Here is a 19,496-nt window from a genome sequence, read left to right as displayed (position 1 = left end):
CATTTCTTACTGAATCAAAGGAGAATCAGCAATTAAAATAACAGTGAATTTCTAAGCGCTCGCGCTAAAGCTGTAGCTGAGAAAGGAGCCGTAAGCGGAGCTCAACTAAAGGAGCTTTAAAAATTAAAAACGGAGCTTTTCCAGCCAGCTTGAGCTTGGCTGGGTGCGCAGTGCGCCTTCATTATGCAAATCATTTGTGGGAATGGGGCGGATCGGACATCTGTATTTAAATACATACATATGCAAGTTGATAAAAAAAAGGATAATCGGACAAATCGGACCACTATTTAGTATATTAGCTGTCATAGCACCGAGCTATTAATGGAGGATATTAGCAATGAGCTTCAAGATAACAAAGCCATCATTGATCGATCATTCAAAGCAGAGCTGATTTGGGTGAGCTTTCGAAGTTGTCAGCACAGCAAAGCTAGCAGTGTGTGTGCGCACTTGCACCGGTGGAGTGTGAAGTTTTTCTGAGCTTTAAGCTGACCGTCAACGATGTATCAACGGCATGGCAGCTGCCATGCTGCAGGGAGTATCAAATCCATGTAGTTATTTTCGCTCAGTCATGACGTTTGAGCTTTCGCTCTCTCTTTGTGTGTCTCTGCCTCCGACTCTAGTCCATAGATCACACACAAGCGAGATGGCAACAGTGATAATTAAATTCTGCTCCAAAAACGCAGCAGCGTGTGGACAAAAGTAAAAAAACGAAACGTTGTGAGTTGCTGCGGACACCGCAACTCTACGTTATACCGATACTAAGTCAGTATGCTCTCCTCGGCAGACGCGCTAATATTAAACGACACGACAAAGAGTGCGTGCGAGAGAGACAGAAAATCAGTCTGAGCGTGACGTCGGGCACTGCGTAGCCACTGCAAATTGATTTGTTCCTATTGGCTATAAAAATGATCTGATCTGATCCAGACTCAGCAATCTGATAGATATGGTCATTATCTATGATTCTGCGTTTTTAGTTTTCTCGAATGTGCATATTGTGATGCAACAGATTTTCGTCCTTTGTGTGGGCGAAGGGGTGGGCGAAATTTTGAGATACACGTTTTATAGTTAGATCTAACAGGAGTGCGGATACAAATTTGGTTACTCTAGCTTAATAGTCTCTGAGATTTTTGAATATCAGATTTTCGTCTTTGCGGGGGAAGGGTGTGGCGAATTTTGAAACAAACTCGTCTCGTCCGATATATTAGATGTGGATACAAATTTGTTGCTCTAGCTTTTGTAGTCTCTGAGATCTAGGCGCTAATGTTTACTCTAAGCAAAGCCGCCTATGCTACGTGTGTGTTAGAGAGAGACAGGCGAGAAAAATGAAATTGTTTTCTTGATGCTGCTATAATAATAATACGATCCAATTCAGATTCGCAGTCTTAAAGATATGTCACTCTCTACAATTCTACGTTTTTGTTTTCTCATATCTTTAAAATTGTGAATGCACAGATTTTCGTCTTTGTGGGGCGGAAGTGGCGGGCGAAGTTTTGAAATATTTTGTAGCAGTGACATATCACAGAAGTCTGATCCAAAACATCGTTGCTCTAGCTCTTATAGTCTTTGAGCACTAGCGCTGAAGGACGACAGACAGACAGGCTCAATCGACTCGGCTATTGATGCTGATCAAGAATATATATACTTTATGGATCGAAACGATTCTTCTGACGTTACACACATCACTTTACACAAATCTAATATACCCCAATACTCATTTTGAGTATCGGGTATAAAAACCACGTGCTGCACCGCATGCACCGATTACAGCGAGACCTAAAACCGAACATTTGTGTGCTCCCGAAACAGGAATAAAAGAAGGCGGAAGGAAAACCTTCAAAGATTCGAAAAGCTGGGAATAAAAGAGGTTTTTCCAAAACATCGGGAATTGCTTGGAATTGGCCAATTTGATAATTAATTACTTACCGACATCTCAATAGCCTGACTTTGCAGGGAAGGGACAATTTTTGGTTGATACTCGTATCGAATGAAAACATGTTAGAACGTAAAAACTGACTTATCAACAGAATTCACAGAGGAGTGGGGAAAATTAGGCCAGAAACCACAGGAAAATTAGTCGAATCGATGCAAAATAAGCTGAATAAAGTTATAAACAATAAAAAACTGATTCTTTTAAGATTCGAGCCACTGTACATCCACTCTACTGTCACAGATCAGCTTTATGTTATCTCCCTGTCAGAATCAGATACAACTATTAACTAAAGCACACTGTTCTATTGAACCTTAACCTTTCGTGTCGCTTCTTAAAATTGATGGAAAAGGATCAAAAGCTCAACCTTTTCTGTTGTCACTCACTTTGATGGTACTTTTCAATGCATCAGCACGATTAGATCCCGCGTCTCTTTACATTTCTCCCATAATTATTAGATTATATTCCTTCAAAATACCTCATTCCCTAATACACGATTCGCATCCTTCTATTACCACAAATTACGAGGTTCCACACCTCTCGCCGCGTGTAAATATTCCGCCTCTGGATCCGCATCGGAGCTCAGTTATTATGAGTTTCAGATCAACAAAGTTTGCTCGAACTCAGACTGGGTGGAGTTTCTCTCGGGGAGCGTTGCTATGCAGATCCTGCACCGGTTAGCCGTAGGAAGTCCTGAACGCAGTTCGTCTAAAGTTTTTTTCCTCCAGGGGCGACCGCCAACTGTGCGAGGGCACAATTATTAGCACTTAGGCGACACATTCAGGCCTATTTCGTGCTCTTTATCCTGGCACTGTTGCCTCTTCCTCATCCACTTTCAGGGCCTGTTCCAGTTGCTCTTCCTGAGACGGGGGCAACCCTTAAGGCAGCCGCACAAGTGTCGATGACACTTGGAGGGATTTTTTCGGTGGCTGCTCACCGCAGCCCGCCAACGGCCAACGGCGAACGGCAGGGGCAGGATATGCAACGTTGCACGTTCGAGTTGTGCAACTGTTGCTGTTCTGCATCATTGCAACGTTGCACGTTCGAGTTGTGGCAAGGAGCTGTTCCTGTTGCTGTTGCTGTCAGGTAAAAGGGGTAGGGCCAGGCCACGTCCTGGCAAACACTTAAGCCAAAGTTAAACGCTTCGAGTGCTGTATTCTTGTTTTTGTTTGCGTATTCCCGTTCCCCCATCTCGATCTTATTTTCGGCTGTGTATTTTTTCTTAGGGCACAGCAGGAGACATCTTCGTCCTGGCGGCTCCTCCGTTCGCTTCTTTTTCGGGCCGAGCCAGAAACCTAAATCAATACGAACTCCGTTTTAATTCGCTTAAATTGCCGGCAGGACATCCCCGACAGGGCTGGGCTGGGCTCAGCTCAGCAGCAGATTCTTTGTGCGAAATCCCGAAAGGATTGCTCGACAATTGTTTGTCCCGCGCTGTTGTCACAGCTCTAAGCGCTTTAATTTTGATTGCATTCGATTTGTTGTTGCTCTTGTTTTCCCCTTCTTCCTCGATGTTTGCACAACTCTTTGACAAATTCACAGGCTTCCTTTCCTTTCCGACCGCCGACATCCCATCCCATTCCACAGCATCCGAACCGAACCGAACCAATCCGACCCCATCTCAGGCAGCATCCTTGGCCTCAGCCTGCGCCTTCGGGCGGTTTTCGCAATTTTCTTGCGGCCCGAAGAAAAGGATTTACTATTTAGGTTTTTCCGTGTCCGTTCTTGTCCCGAGGAAGTAGCCGCCTGAATGCATGTGTCCTCTCCCTCTCCCTGTTGCCGTGTCGTCCTTCCTGCGCTCTGGGCTGAGAATGTTGAATGTTTGGCCGTTTGTAAGGAACTCATTTCATTTCATTCACTATTTCTGGGAGGCTTAGGACTGGAGTTGAGACGGCGACTATGACAGGCTTTTCGCAATTTTCGGTCTGGAAATTCCAGCTCAGACGTCTGTTGGGGTTTCTGTAAAAGGCGGCTATCGCTGGGATTTTGTGGTTTATCCTTTCTTTTGATGCACTCTAATTGATGTTGAAATGTTCCAAAGTGCAGCAAATTCGAGCTGTGTGCTCTGTATCTTAAGTTTTTTAATAAAGATACGAGTATCTATTTGGAATACTTCTCATTGAAGTAACAAAATCCTTTTATGCAAATCAAATCCCGAACAATATATCCCTTCCTGAGGTGAAATCCATCTATCTATCTATCAGCTATCTATCATGTATCTGAGTATCTGTCTGTCATCTATGTTTGTACATTGTAAATATATATTTATCTGTATCTATCATTATCTATAAATGTATCTTTCTTTTATCTATTTATCTTTCATCTTTTATTCAATGACCAATACGTTAGATCCCCAATGGATGTTTTGGCTCTTCCCAGGCCAAATACTGAGTGGATCTACAAAAAACATAAAGATTCATCCAGGGAGTTCTGAGGAATCTTTTTGTGTGCACCCGTGAATGTTTCGTTCTCGCACAGAGAATGGATTCCCATCCCGAACATCAATCGATTCAATGTTTTTGCAATGCATGTGTTGTGTGTGTTTTTTTTTAGCGCATTTTGGTCGTCAGGGCGTGCTCTGTTTTGGCTTTCGGGAGGAGACATGTCCACATTGACGTTGACAGAATGTCAGTCTGGGATTTATGGGCTGGCAGGTAGGCCGAATGGATGGACGGATGGCTCTAGAAAAAGGAGAACAACGTGCGGCGGACGGCCATTCATTGACTTGTCCGTGTGTCTGTGCGCGTTGGCCATTTTCGGGGCTTGATCCTGTTGATCCAGCAGAAATCCCTTTAGCTTGGCTTTTTCAAGTAATTAGTCGCCTGTCAGCATTTGGTTTGTGCTCGGGCCTGGGCCTGGGCCTGGGCCCGGGCCAACGAGAGATTTGGGACAAACACCTGCACTCACAAACACACAAACACTCACACATGCCCGTGGCATGAGCAACTCCTCTGCCATGTCCTGCGCCAGACTATGCGGAAATCTATCGGCAACAATGTGGAGAGGATTCGCTGGCAGGGCATGCTGCCGTTCGACCTACATTTGATGGAATGTCCTCCTGTCGTCCTGTGCCAAATGAGAAATCGCCTCCTCCTCCTCCTCCATTGTGCTGCTCTGCTCCCGTTTACTGCTTACATAAAAAGGATAATACAGCAGCGCAGTCAGTCAACATTAACATCAGAAGCAGAAGCAGCAGCAACAGCAGCAGCAGCCACTAAATGAGTTTTGCTCTACATTGAGGCTCCTTCTCCTCCGTCCGGATTCTCCTATTTACGAGTATCCTGCGGGCATTGTGCGCAAAAGTGGGTCGGCGGTTTGTTTTCGCAAAGTTGTCGCCCATTCAGTGGGAAACTGACAATAGCCCGTACACACACTCGTGTAATGTGCAGCCAGAGCCCAACAAAACGGACGAGGGCTAGTCCCATCTACGGGATCCAGGACCCCGAATCCCAAATACCGAATACCGACACATCGCAGGCGACGTCAGAACAAATTAGCTTAAAGGAGTCTGGGCTTTTGTGCCATCCTGCCATCGGAGTCTCCCTCTCACACCTTCTGCTCTCTGATTTACGATACAGGACCTCGTCCGAGTCTGAGACTGAGCCTGTGACCCGCTCAGCTGTCTGTGTAATTGGCTTAGATCGATTTGAGATGATTTGATGATCTGTGACGATTGATTCGCTACAATTGTCCTGGAAAGGCCTGACGCTCACCTCTGGAGATCCGTGAAGAACCAAGGACCGGTTGGGGCCATAAACTATAGTAAAATCTCTCTCCGGACACCCTTTGATTCGAGTACAGTTCAACATGAGCGAGAGAGAGTTCCTCCACCCGACGAGAGCTGTGAGGGAGGCCGATCTACACGGATCGCCGTCGTCATCGCAAACGCAAGTTCCGTCGTCTGGCACAGTGGCCCTGTCCCAGCCCTGTCCTCACAGCATTACCAATCGAAACAAAACACCCAAGTGCTTTATCGACATCTTAATGGTGCTGTGAATATTTGAAATATTACATCAAAAGTCATAAAATAATCATGAAATAGGCATGCAGTAGGAATCCATAAGTTCACTTCTCGATGAATGTAGAGCGGCAGTTCCGATGCTGCATAATCAAATAGTGCTTGGTCGTGATCCGAATAAAACAGATTCCTAAATATTTGTCATTAATTCTTTTATTTATTTATTGCTTTATTTCGAAAACTCTAGCCTAAGATAAATGCAATATTACAATTAATAGTTGTAGTCACAGCAAAAAGGTCTTCAGGCTAATTTGTCATTAGTTATTTTTGGGAAATGGATAGATATGGATCTAATAATGGTTCTAGTTCGTTGGATTTTGGGACAAACTGCATGTTGCCTCCATTTTATAGGCCGCGGACAACGTGACATTGAAGCCCCTAAGATCTTGGCCATGAAATCAATCACTCATTTCATGGATTCGAATAGTTATAAAGAGTGGATTAGAGCATGGCTAAAAAAACAGTAAAGTACAGTTTTGTGGACTCTAGAAAGGCCTCCTCAATATCCCTGGAAAGAAGCCCTCAATACGAAATCTCAATATAAAAAGTATACCCTGGGCATTGTCACTTGAGAAATGAGTTTAAGAAATTAAAACACCTTCAGATGGTCTCCGAACAGATCATATGGGAATGCCCTGCCCTCTATCTAGTGGCATCTCAACATTTGCCGCCCCCAGTCATTGGGCAATGCGACCCACCAATGTCTTTGAGCTTATTAAAATCCTAAGAATAAAGCGATCTTCTGAATAATCCTACCGACCGGTGCACAACACCGGCTTCCGCTAGGCAACCTTTGTCGTACCTGTACAATGTTCCCATAAGTGAATTGGCGCATTTGAATCCTTCTGAATCGAGTATAATACAGACTACAGAGTGTACAGAGTAAAAATATCTCTGCTCAGAGTTCTAGATATTTCTGAAGATGTGAACTTCAGCAGAAAGTGAGTGCATCTCATTGGCAGGCGCTCTCTACTCTCTGTACTTAAATGCACCAAAAAGTACTCTGCTGGAATGGATTTGCAGATCTACCAGCTCGTGCTCGCTTCGAGGATTTGCTTCACTTTGATCCAATTATTTCACTTCACGATTGTCAGAGTAATCCAACATGAATGCAAATGAGAGCGGGATGCAATTGACGAATGACATTGGGCTTGACGACCATTAAGCACACTCAACGGTCAGTTGAGTAATCAATCAAACGCTCTCTCCCCCTCGTTCTCTGCGCGGAGTGAAGTCCATTACAACGTCAACCCTCCGCCGTCCCTTTGGAAAGCTTAGGGCACCCATGCAAAGGGATTTCCAGAGCTGGTCCTGGTCGTTGGTCAACTGACTCTCTAACGGACTGGCGGAAGGACTGTCCACCCCTGAGAGCGTGCAGCACTTAAACTGTCTGCGCCTGCGCTTCGGTCAAATCCTGCGCGCAGGACACGCGACTTGCGCAGTTCATTAAAATAAAATGCAACCGTTGTAATGGGGAAAATGCGGCGTAATGAAATTAATGCGAGCACGCCATGGTCACGGGAGGGGTGTGGGTTGAGATAGGGGAGAGACTGCCCGCTGCTCGCCGTGGCATGTGCAACGTGCAACGAGCTGCGATCCTGCCTGTAGCCAGTAGTCGGCCCTCCACTGGGCATTTGTCAAGTGCCGCGCTATTTTTTGCACCTTGACAGGGCCCGCATACGAGTCCATAATTGGAAATGCTTGCCAAAACTGTTTCTGCCACTCGTACGCTCGGCGTTTCAGGGGCAGGACTCGGTGCACTCATTAGTTCTAGTTTGTTTAGCCAGGACAATGCCCGGGGACTACTATTAGTATATGCAAAAAAAGAACAGAACAAAAAGGAAAATGATGGCAATGCGGTGTTCGGTTCGTGCCCGCTCTATGGGTATGTGGGCTTTGCGATTGTTACAATTCCGCTATCCAGAATCCCGAATCCTTCAAATAATAAACCCAAACACCTAGCGGGCTCCGGGCATCAGAATTTTATATGACAAGCTTAGACAATCAAAGTGTCAAATAAAAATGTCAAGTTTATGGGCCATGGACCATGGACCACGCGGCAGCGATCGCCACTAATCTGTCAACAAAGGTGGCATCGAGCTATTTCCGGTTTCCGCGCAGCGGCAACAACCCCTTTTTGTGTCGTCCGCGTTGCGTGTCCAGATCCCGGACTGACTGGCTGACTGACTGACTTACTGACCGACGGATTCGACGATACGCCCCGACAGGAGGACAGGCCGGCCCTTGGTCCTTGGTCCTCGGTGCTCGGTGCTCGGTTGTTGGTCTGTCGGCTGTCATAATTAAAATATGACGCGTGTCTCGTGCGCAGGACAATTGCGCCGCGGGTAGCGCAGGGCGGTGGATCATAATGCCCCTGTCCTGCCAGTTGCATTCCACACCACTCCATTCGACACGCAAACAGCCACAGAAGCAGCAGCAGCAGAGGCAGAGGCAGAGGACATGTGGACCTGGTCAACGTTCTAGATACGAGTCCTGAGCGGTCGTTGTCCTGCGATTCGGGCAACTGCAGCAAATTGCTTAGCATGCGCCAATTATACAGATTGTAAACGGAAATAGCCTCAAATCATAACGAAAACGGAAAGAAGGAATGTTTCTTTTTGTAAATTGAGCCAAAAATGTCATGGACAAATGCGGCAAAGGACAAAGTTGATTGCGGCAATTTAGATGTCTCCCGATTCGGCATAGTGTACGAGGACGAGTGTGGTTGAGGTACGAACGGTGTGCATGTAGGTCCAAGGACCTCATTTGACTTGTAAATGTCGCTTCAAAGGGAGCCTGGGGTGACAGCCGTCCATTACTTTCTGTCTACTGGGACTGTACGGTCCGCACTCGTTTGTAGACCTCTCATTATGTGTAATTCCGCCAGAAGTAACGTTCACAGAATCGTAGAATTCTACAGATTCAATAAGTACAATATTTATTATGGACTTGAGGGTCTCTTCTGCTCTTGAGGTTAGTGGCACGGCACCTTCGGCATATCTTTGTTAAAAAGTCGATGGAGTATCCAGTACACAGCATTTTCGAATTTGGAAGCAGTCCAACATCAACGAATAGAAAAAGGAACACTTATCAGCGAGAATCGAGTCGAGTCATGCACACAGCGTGTATTTTGCTCTTGCATTCTCGGACATTCTCTTTTCCGAAGAATAAATCAAGGAGCAATAGTAGAAGTTGGGAGCCCCCTTAACACTATAAGAAAGATGCTATGAAACTATGAAATCTGAGTGCTGATTGCGTTATTTGTGTGTAATACCATTCATAGATTTCATGGGGATCTAAATTTGTAAGCTGTGTTCCATCCAATAGATCACCATTTAAGAGAAATGATCGATAAGAAATCCTCTCCCAACCGATTAATTTCCATGGCCAAGGAAATTTATTTTTCAGTCAATTTTATTTTATTTATTCATTGATTTTACATATTATTTGCTTTAAGTCTTAATGACTATAATTTTCCAAGTCTTAAGTATTAATACTATTTTCTGGTTTGAAAATATCTTGGCCTGTTTTCTGTGTTGATTACTACTAGAAATATGTTTCGATTGCTTTTCTCTAGTCGCTCCCCAAAAGTTAGTTGTGTATTTCGTTGGAGTCCATCTAATTGGATGATGTTTGGGCTGCCTTCGCCTGTTGTTGACTTGTGGAGGATGCCAAGGTCTCCCATTATCGTGTCCCATTATATTCTATTACTAAAGCATATCGTAAATATTTATACTGATAGCACAGCACAGTGGCTGTGTTGCTGCCATGCGAACATGCCAGAGGACCTGTTCTAAAAGCACGTAAATATAACTCCTTTGGGGTCACCAGGGTGTCCTTAGGCCAAGTGTTTGCCCCACCCCTCCCCCGTCTATGACTTGCTCCGTGCCACAGACGACTTCCGATGATATCTACCCGAATGAGTGACTCGCAGACTGTACGTGCCGGCCCGCATATGGGTCTGTGGCCATCCCATTAAAGTTCTCCAGAGATCATCGTTTCACGGCAGGCTTTTGCCACCTAAACGGACGAGGGACGGGGGACGAGGGACGATGGAAACAATTAGTTTGCATAAACCGAGTTTTGCTTTCCAATTGAGTGGAACAAAGGCAGCCCTCGTTCCCCCTCGGTCCTGGTCCAGTTAACGGCCAGAGTTAAGATAACAGCAGCAGCTGTTATAACCATAACACACCCAAAGCGGACTATCCATGGACCTATCTGCATATGCATTTACATGTGTGTTTTTTCATCACTTTCACTGGCTTTCACCGGCCCCGGCCCCGGCGAAAGGAGAGCACTGACGAGATGCTTTCAATCGGGAGGCATGCGTCCGTCCGACAGCTGCCCAACCCCCGGAAAAACCTGGAAAAACCCCGGGCAAACACTTTGAAGTAGGTGACGTTTACGCAAACATGAAAGGGAAATCTACGGAGGCTCTAATGTATGGCATCTGACGGATGCTGCCGACGCTGCTTCGGGCAGTTATGGGCTGGATGATTTTCCATAACTGCGGTGGACATGAAATTTCATAACATCAAGATACGAGCTTTGTATTATCTTGGATCTCGGGTAGGGTATGGGCACGGGGCATGGGGCAGAGTCCGACGATGATGTGCCTGGAACGTGTCGTGTCTGTTCCGATACCAACACACGTAAAAAAGTTCGAGGCAAAACGTGCAATGCATTTGATAAGGATAAGCTGCGCCTGGGTTCAACCCTTTCCCCTTTTCCCTCCCATTCCTCCTCTAATGAGCACACTTGAGCGAGTCGGAGCTGCATTGTTTGCTCAGTCCGCTAATGAAGAGGGATCTGAGGGCAGGGGTATGGCATCCTTTGGCGGGACAGGCATTGTCCTGTGGCGACATAAGCGACGCATGTCCATCAGCTCGAATCGCGCAAAAAGTCGAGCGGGGGTTGCTGCCACCACCACTCCCAGTCCCACTGCCAGTCCGAATCCGAAACCAAATCCGAGTCCGCATCCAACCCGCTCATCCAGTTGTCCTTCGTCTTTTGTCCTTCATCCGGACAGCTTTAAACGATGTTTGGCGTTGCTGTTGCTGCTGCTGCATTTTTAATGCCGTGTAAATTTTATTGTTTAATTGCCTTTTTTTTTCTCCTTCTCTTTTTTGGTGGATATCCCCCTCCCCTTCTATTTCCATTTCCATTTCAATTTCAATTATTTTAATTATGCCGCGAGGGAAATATGCTGTCCTTGTTGGCTTCTGGCTCTGGCTCTGTTCGGGGATATACTCGTACTCGTAGAATAATTAACTAATTTCCAGCGATTTGTCAGTGGAACCCGCAATTAGGCATTGGGATGACTAGCCAGAAGCAAAAAATAGAGGAACACAGGGACACGTGTCATGTGTGTCATGTGTGTCCTGTGTGTCCTGTGTCGAAGGACGTTTTCGTGGTAGTTTTTCCCTATTTTCTATTCGGGCGGCTATCTGGGTATCAATTGCATGTTTTTTAATAGCAGGATAGTAAAGGATCTGCGCAGGATCGCATGCTATCCGCACGGTCCGAGGAAGTCAACTGGCAAGCCGCAAGATGAATGTCCTTTCTTCGGTAACCCACAAGATCCCGACATTGAAAAATGCCCAACAGCAACGATCCCCCCTGCCACCTCCCCCTGCCACCTCCCCCCTGCCACCTCCCCCTGCCATCTCCCCTCGTCCCGTGTTGCCATTTGATTGATTTGCCAAAACGATTTCTATTTCTATTTCGATTTCCATCCGTTTTTCGCACATAAATTTCCAGTTTGAGATTTTTGCATGAAAAATGGATTTTCTTTAGCTGGAAATCGGGAAAATTTGCTTTCTTTTTGGGTCAATTTGTTGGCAATTTCCTTTGTTGATTTAGGCGTCTGTGTGCGGATGGATTCATTCGAGAATCGGAGATTCCTGACTCATTCGTGATTTGTTGAGAAATACACAGCAATTTATTACATCGGAAGATTGATTCGCGTGTATTCCCATGAACTAAGACCATCTTTCTCTTCTTTTTTGCAGGTAAGCATCATCGATTGCATCAGAACAGATCAGATCAGATCAGATCAGAAGAGACTGTAGTCACGACTATAGTCAGGCATCTTCTTCGACTCTGATATCATGGCCGATGGCTGACTCAAAACGTGAGCTTATTGAATGATCTCAGCCCTTGTCCAAGCCCGACTCCGACATCCCATAAACATTTGCGCTTACACACTCGTAAATATCGAATGAATTCCCGTAGGGACAGCCGCATCGAATGCCCTGAGAACGAACCTGAGAACCTGGGTAAAAAGTGAACAGCTCTGGAGTCTCTGGAGACTCTGGAGAGGGTTCCCCTCTCCGGTAATGGGATCATAAAACCGTCATCTGATCTCACAACACCGCAGAAAACATATCGCAGAAAGATGCGAATTCGCATCAAAATGTCAAAATCATTTTTTCAATATTAAATTTTGCACGCCATTTAAGGATCTCCATCCCTAAGGAGGGACCCTTCGGCTCGAAAAGGATTTGCAGTTCCACCCCTCGAAACGATTGGTCCAAAAAACGGAGAACAACGACAATGAATTTATGTCCAAAAATATTGGAAACATTTTTATTTGATCTTGTTTCTTTCGAAATTCCTCTACCCCTACCCCTACCCCTACCTCTACCTCTACCTCTACTTAGTGCGTTTCTCGATCCGACCTCTGACCTGTGGACACTGAAGAAAAATCACTCGAGCGTGCCTCTGATCCGATGGAGAAACACCCAAAAAATCGTATCTGTGAAATGCAATTAATTTCCCTTCGCCAGGGATTCGGAAAGGTCTTTGATATGGATAGGGATGGGGATCGGTAGGTAGTTGGAACAGAACCCCATCCAGATAGCCGGTCTCCAGAGAGGAATGAAGGTGAAGAAGGGCTGCACTTGTAATTGGATTCCCACAGCTTTTACTCGCTGGCATCTTAAACGAATTGAACCCCATGGAGCTCGGCCACGAGTATGAATATTCATCACTCGTGTAACCCAATGCGTTGAACCCAATAACGAGCCCCATTGGCCATATTCAATTATCACAAATGTGTCTAATTTTAGTCTCTCGCGCATCCCCCATGACGGATGGATGGATGTATCGCATATCGAATCTTTCACAATTTACTCCACACTTCTACTGTGGCACTACTGGCACTGGCACTGGCACTCGCACTCTTCTGTTTATCCGTCAACAAACATGTTTCGCTGGTGATTTTCTTTACAGAAATAAATAAACAGAAAATTAGTAAAATTCGAAATAAAGACAAGGGCTAAAACCGCGCTGCCCACAGCCACAGCCACTCACCCAGTGACCCTGGATAATAACAATTTACGAGTATATGTAGTACCCCCCATTCCCTAGTCCCCCCATTCCCCCATTCTCCCATTCCCCATTCTTTTCTCTGTTTTCAGTTCAGTCGCTGGGAACTTGCGTCAGATGTGTTCTTGTCGAATTTACGTATGTAAATAATTGAGCATTTTGCATATGAAAGCGAAAATAATTTAATTGTTTCGAGAATCGCAGAAAAGCAGAACAGCAAATACTCACTTGCATATTTATAATTATATTTCATGATGTTTCGTGGCTGACTCGACACCAATCGCTCGACGCGTCGCCAGAGAAGCGCTGAAGGCAGCGCTTTGGGGAACACTCTGGAGTCCGGGGACATCCCTCGACCAAGGGATCACCTCGGAGTGTACTATTGCTCCTTTAGGTGCTTTTCAGGGTACTGCCTTCTTCGCATTTCGCCTGGAACTCCTTGCCTTTCGTTGGGGGAATCTTTTTATTTGAAACACGAAATTCAATTTGACTGCCTCTGGCCTCAGGCGCTCCACTTGGCTCCATCCCCTCCTCCCCACTGGCCCCGGTACTTAACATATTTGCATTAACAAGCAGCCGCACAGATACACGAATATACAGATACTCGTATTTATGTATGTGTGCACGTATATGTATCTGCATTTGATGGGGGCCCCCTCTGCAGGGAAGGCCATTAAAATTATTGATTTTCTGCCGTCTGCAATTTTGCCCTTTGGCCAACAAAGCCAACCCCCCCCGCCAGATGGGGGTCTCCCTAGTCTCCACATTTAAATTAATCAACTCAATTTGCGTAAAAGTGCAGTGGGGAGCCACCGCGGAAGAGCCACCGTTGATTAAATCCGCAGACAGCGATGCCAGATGGGAAGACCAGACGGGACCACCATATTCTTGTTCCCTTTTTGATCCTTCTTGTTCCGCAATGAAAGGTCTGGTCTTCTTGCCTTACCCTAATAATTATGTCACCTCTCGGTGGAAAATTATGGCAAGGAAAATCGGAGGGAGCATCCTCTATCCGCTGTCCTCTATCCTCTATCCTTGGGCAATTTCATGGGCCTCACGGATTTCGCAAATGTTTCCTGAAGCGGTTCACGCTTCATTACGCTGCTCCCGATTTGAAATGGCAGAAAACCTGAAGGAATTGCGAATTTCGGCTAAAATTATGAATTATTAATTATGGGCAAGGGTTTAGGAGAATGCCCCATCCCCATCCACATCCCCTTCCACGTCCCTTCTGCTGGGCCCTGGCCATGGCCAATCTGTAAGCGCATTTGGGCGTGAGAACTAATTCGCTTGTAATTGCATCCATGGTGAATGGGTGGAGAGGTGGAGAGGGGAGGGGGCAGGGGGTCGGTGGTCGGGAAAGGGTGAAAACTCCGAAATGACTTTCCATGCAAATTATTAAAATTATGAATACGAAATTCGAAATTAGCTGCGGATGAGGATGTTGATGGGTATTGAATAGATCTGCCCAAGGATGAGAAATTTAATTGCATATTTCCAAGGGATTGGAAGGGGTACGGATTCCCCGGAACTTCAATACTGTTGTAATCCCCTCCTGTAAATCCGTATTCAAGCAATTTGTACCTAATCCGTGTGTCATTTCGTTGGAGATACATAATCTATTAATAGGTCTACCATCACAGACGATATTCATTTGAAATTTTGGAACAACTCGTGAATCATGCCACATGGACGAGCACACAAAGCTCGTCCATTAGTTTATTCCCTCCACAAATGAGGCATCCACGCCGCAGTAGTTCCCTCCCCTCCGTTTGTGGGTATTTTTTATGGGTTGCCTCTCTTTTTGCGAAATTGAAACACAAGCAAACGAATCTGAATATCAAATACAATCAAATAGGCAGCAAATGCACTCAGCTAAATCAAATGAATGAGTTGTCACACGTTCCCGTCTCCAGAGCTGTGACAAATCGTATCTGAGGCCAGTCCAACAGCCCAAGAGCCCAGCCCTCCCTCTCCTCCCACTCCGACGGCCGCCGAGTGCTAAAGTCATCCAGGATGAACCCGGATAAGCCCAGCAATGTTTGCCCAACAAGCTCTCCGAGTGGGTGGAGGAGAGTATCGAATGTCAGTGCTGGGGTGCTGGGGTGCTGGGGTGCCGGGGTGCAGGATTCGCGGTTAGCCATGGCCCTGCGAGGGAAGCCTAATTTGTTTGCACATACTCATACTCGTATTCGTACTCGTATTCAGGGGAAGATCAGGGAAGTAGTCGCAAAGGGGGTATTCTATTCTCTTCTGGAAAGCTCAACTGGAATTCTCTTTCCTCTTTTGAGGAGTTTTTAATCCCTATTACTATTTTACCCCCTCCAAGGTGCACCCCTGCCTGAAACATTTGCCAGCAATTAAAATTGCCAACGAATTGCCCTTCGAGATGCGGGAACACCCCAAAGCCACGGCGACCAGTGCACCCTCGAGCCACAATTAGCCCGCGGCCTGTCTGGCGGGAGGGGAGGGGGTGCAGGGCGGTACTAGATTGAAAACTTGTAACCCTTAAAGGCCCAGCAAACAGCAGTTTTATTAACGTCATTAATGTAACTTTTTGGTTTCTTGTATCTCGATGATTTCATACGGAATACGGAACCAACAGTTGCCGCCAGAACTGGGACAATCGAAACGGAAAGTGTCGCTCATGCCGCAGGGCACGGACCACGGCCTGCGACCCACCCACAAGTGCAACCAACCCTCCGCTGGGCTGTACTGGGCTGGGGTGGGGTTCGTGGTTCGTGTGCAACATGCGTCAATGCGAAATCTGGGCAGGTCTGGCCCTTGGAATCCTGCCACCCAGACGGGGTGTGCCACAGCGACGTCTTGTGTCGCAGGTTGATTAGAAATTCCATTAAAATTCCATAAAAAAGAGTGTGTACGGTAGCAGCCGCACCCTGCTGGGAATTACAGTTCCCGTCTCCTGTTCCTGTGTAGTTTTCCCCCCGGGGTGGTTTGTCTCATCCACCCACCCACCACCCACCCACTCCCTTGCAGAGCTTCCACTGCAATAGCGTGCGATGTCGTGCCGCCAATGACTGTACCGCCCCGCTGCCCCTCTGCCATTCCATTCTGGACATTTTCTCGGCTGCTTTGTATTTCAATGTCGCCGCCCGACACTGATGTCGTCTAATTAAGTCGCAAAGTGTGTCCCCGTTTGGGATTCCGATTCCGATTCGGTCTCGGATTGGGCCGGCTTCCTCTCTTTTCTCGGCCTTTCTTCCGCTGGCACTCGTTGCCGCAAAGTGCGGAGTGTGGCCCCGATAAGTGAGTCGGCGAGCGTGTCCAATTATGGGCATACAGCACTCGTAATGCAGTTCACGTGTCGTCTAGGGCCAATCCATGCGATTGTGCGATTGTGCGATTGTGGGAGATGTAATCGGAAAGCAAGCTGCACTTTGTTGCTCAACAAAAGGTTAGCGTTTATTTGGTTATAAAAGGGGAGGTTATTTAGCGCGTGATGGATCCTAAATGTTTGATAAAACGATGGTTGTTGTTGACAAGGTGCGAAATCCCAACAAATAAGTGCAAACTAGGGAAAGGTCTTTGCTTCCAGTATCCAGTATCTTTTGCCCAACAGCGAAACCGGAAACAAGGGTATTCACACTTGATTGCCTTTACAGCTTGATTCCATTTCACTTCCACTTTTCATTGGCCACATCCCAGCATCCTCCCAGCTCCCAGCTCCTAGCTCCAAGCGATTCCCCCCTTTCATTTCACAGACAATTTCGTACTTTATTCATCGAACATTGCATGAAACAACAATCCACAAATTGCTCTGCCGCCCGAGATAATACCTATGCTCGAGTACTCGTATTGTGGGCACATGCTCGAGCCCCCATCTCCCCATCTCCCTCTCTCTCTCTGTCTCTCTCTATAGGAAGCAAATTCGCATAACAACAACAACAAGGACAGCAAACATCAGGCCCCAAGCGGCCCACTAACCGAAACCCCAACTAAAAAGAAGACCAGCATCGAGCTGCGAACTATGGATACCCTTGAAAATACATTCTTCCCATTACAGATGGAATTTGTCAAGTTTAGTTGAAATATCCACTTGGCTTGTGCGTTGCAAACAGCGGGGAAACGAGTCATACCCTCGGCAATGGGTACCACAACCACAAAACGGCGTCTGTCTGCATTTGCCGTTGATGCAGGCCACCGGGGGGCCGAGACGTTCGAGTTGCACAGGTCTTCAACGAGTATCCCCCAAGCATCCTCATAATCAACCTCATCATCATCGGCAACAGCAACAAAATGTTTATTATTGCATTTTGATTTCCGTACGATGTTTGCTCTGTCTCTCTCTCTCTCTGTTTCCCATCATCCCCCCAAACGAATAACATTTTTCTTTTCTGTTCGCTCTTTGGCCTTTACATAGCTCTGTTACTGCTAATCTTATCAGCGCATGTGTGTGTGTGTGTGTGTTCTGTGCATCGATGTAAACCCATTTTGACCGGTTGCTTCGGGGATGTAAAAACATCTACAGAAGTAGTTTTTATAAGAGATTCATAATGGAGATAATAGAGATTAATATTACAGAGGGGTATTCACAGCTACAAATCAATCAGCTATATAAAAAAACGATTGTATTGTTACATTTAACAGCATTCAACAAACAAATATACTAACTGAAACGATGTCCAAGCTCCTGGAAGTTGGAACCAATCTTTATCATAGTTTGTAGATTTGACGACTAATTTGCAAGAATTTTCAATCAATAATACGCTCTTTAATGCCGTCATTCCATAATACTAAATGTTTAGTATTCCCATCTCTGCTTCGATAAAGCTTATCGCCTTTGACGGAGTGCTCGTTAATTGATAATAAACTTAATGCAAATGTTTATTAATAAAACATTGAATCAGGCAGCAATTGCGTTGCAACGAAGGGTGCCAGTACCCCTCTGCTTCTCCTCCCCCACAGAATTGGTGCAATTTCTTTTCCATCTATTTTTTTGTTGCCTATAAACGGCCAAGAGTCAGTAGACGGCTTCCGCTGCTGTGGACGGAAGCAGAAAGAAGTATTATGTTTCGAGCAACAGCAACAAGCTGGAAGCGACAGTTCTCTTGTTTCTACCTGCCTCGTGCCGCAGCTGCTAACAGCACGTGGCAACAGCTGCTGCCGCTGCTCTGCTCTGCTCTGTGGAGCCGCTTAACATGGCGCTGTTAGCACACTGTTAGCGCACTGTTAGCGCTCTCTCATTCAATGTTGATTCACATTCATTCGTACTCATTCGTTCCTCAGACAGCGGTCGATTTGGACGTGCAGCGTGGACGTGTTTTCGTTGCCGTTTCCGAGTGTTAGGGCCGCCGCGTATGATTTCGCGTATTTTTTGTGGATTACAATATAAGCAAATAAATTACGAATCGGTGCCGTCACTCGTAAAAATACAGTTCTCTTAGCCCCCGAAATGGTTTTTTAATGAAATAAATGAATGCAAAGTGACCGAAAGTGTTAGTCATGTGCTAAAATGCAAATCCAACGCCGCTCATCGTCTCTCGCCGAGCCAAACAAGTTGCCAAGATGCGGCCGAGGAAGCCAATAAGTGCACACATCATACGAAAATAGACAGAAAAGCACGCGAAGGCAGAAAGGATTACTCTAGACAGAAACAAACAAAACAACGCAAAAGCCCACTGCAAAGTAGCGAAAACACTTTTCATTGCCAACACGCGCAAAAACACGAGCAAATAAGCAACAACGCCCCCAAAGCGAAAACAAAGACAAACCCAAAAGGAGGAGAGCCCCAAAGCCCCAAAGGGAGCACCGCCCACAGAATCGCCACAGTAGATCGCGAGGAACTCGTCGATCATGCTGGCCGTCAAGAACTTCTTCCTGGCGGAGCGCACCAAGGCCCCGGAGACGCCGCAGCGGTTCTCCCGGATGCCCGAAGCCTTCCTGCGCTCCATCCGGAGACGCTCGCTGCGGGTGAAGCGGGCCAAGAGCTTGGTGGTGCCCGACCGCTCCGAGAAACGTAAATCAGGTGAGGTACAGTGTCGAGGTGGAGCGACCATTCAGCAGGGGAGATCATGGGAGTCCTACCAGGGGACCGGAAGACCCTCCACACACCACCGCGTACTTCGCCACTCAAACAATAATCAGTCCCTCCTTATAACTCAAAGATCGTTTAGGCAAAAACATTTGCTGCACTTTCATCTGTCGTTAATTACATCAGTCGAAAAAAGCGGCAGAAAATCGTTAGCCAATGACCTTGCCTCA

The 19,496-nt window shown here is 46.3% G+C and overlaps 1 protein-coding gene across 2 annotated transcripts in view; it reads left to right on the top strand.

Moving 5' to 3' along the window:
* The window catches only part of LOC108162626 (centaurin-gamma-1A), a 61,949-nt gene that overhangs the window by 22,010 nt on the left and 20,443 nt on the right, over positions 1-19,496 (top strand). Inside the window, exon 1 of one of the 2 annotated variants that reach the window (XM_033392542.1) lies at positions 18,514-19,260. The exons of the other annotated variant lie outside the window; for it this stretch is intronic. Within the exon in view, the coding sequence (XP_033248433.1) occupies positions 19,089-19,260 (172 nt within the window). The 5' untranslated portion in view covers positions 18,514-19,088. Of the gene's footprint in view, positions 1-18,513; positions 19,261-19,496 lie in introns of those variants that run through there. 2 annotated transcript variants of the gene reach the window in all.

Source organism: Drosophila miranda, chromosome 4, assembly GCF_003369915.1.
Source record: "Drosophila miranda strain MSH22 chromosome 4, D.miranda_PacBio2.1, whole genome shotgun sequence".
Lineage (NCBI taxonomy): Eukaryota > Metazoa > Arthropoda > Insecta > Diptera > Drosophilidae > Drosophila > Drosophila miranda.
This window is presented reverse-complemented; position numbering and strand designations above follow the sequence as displayed.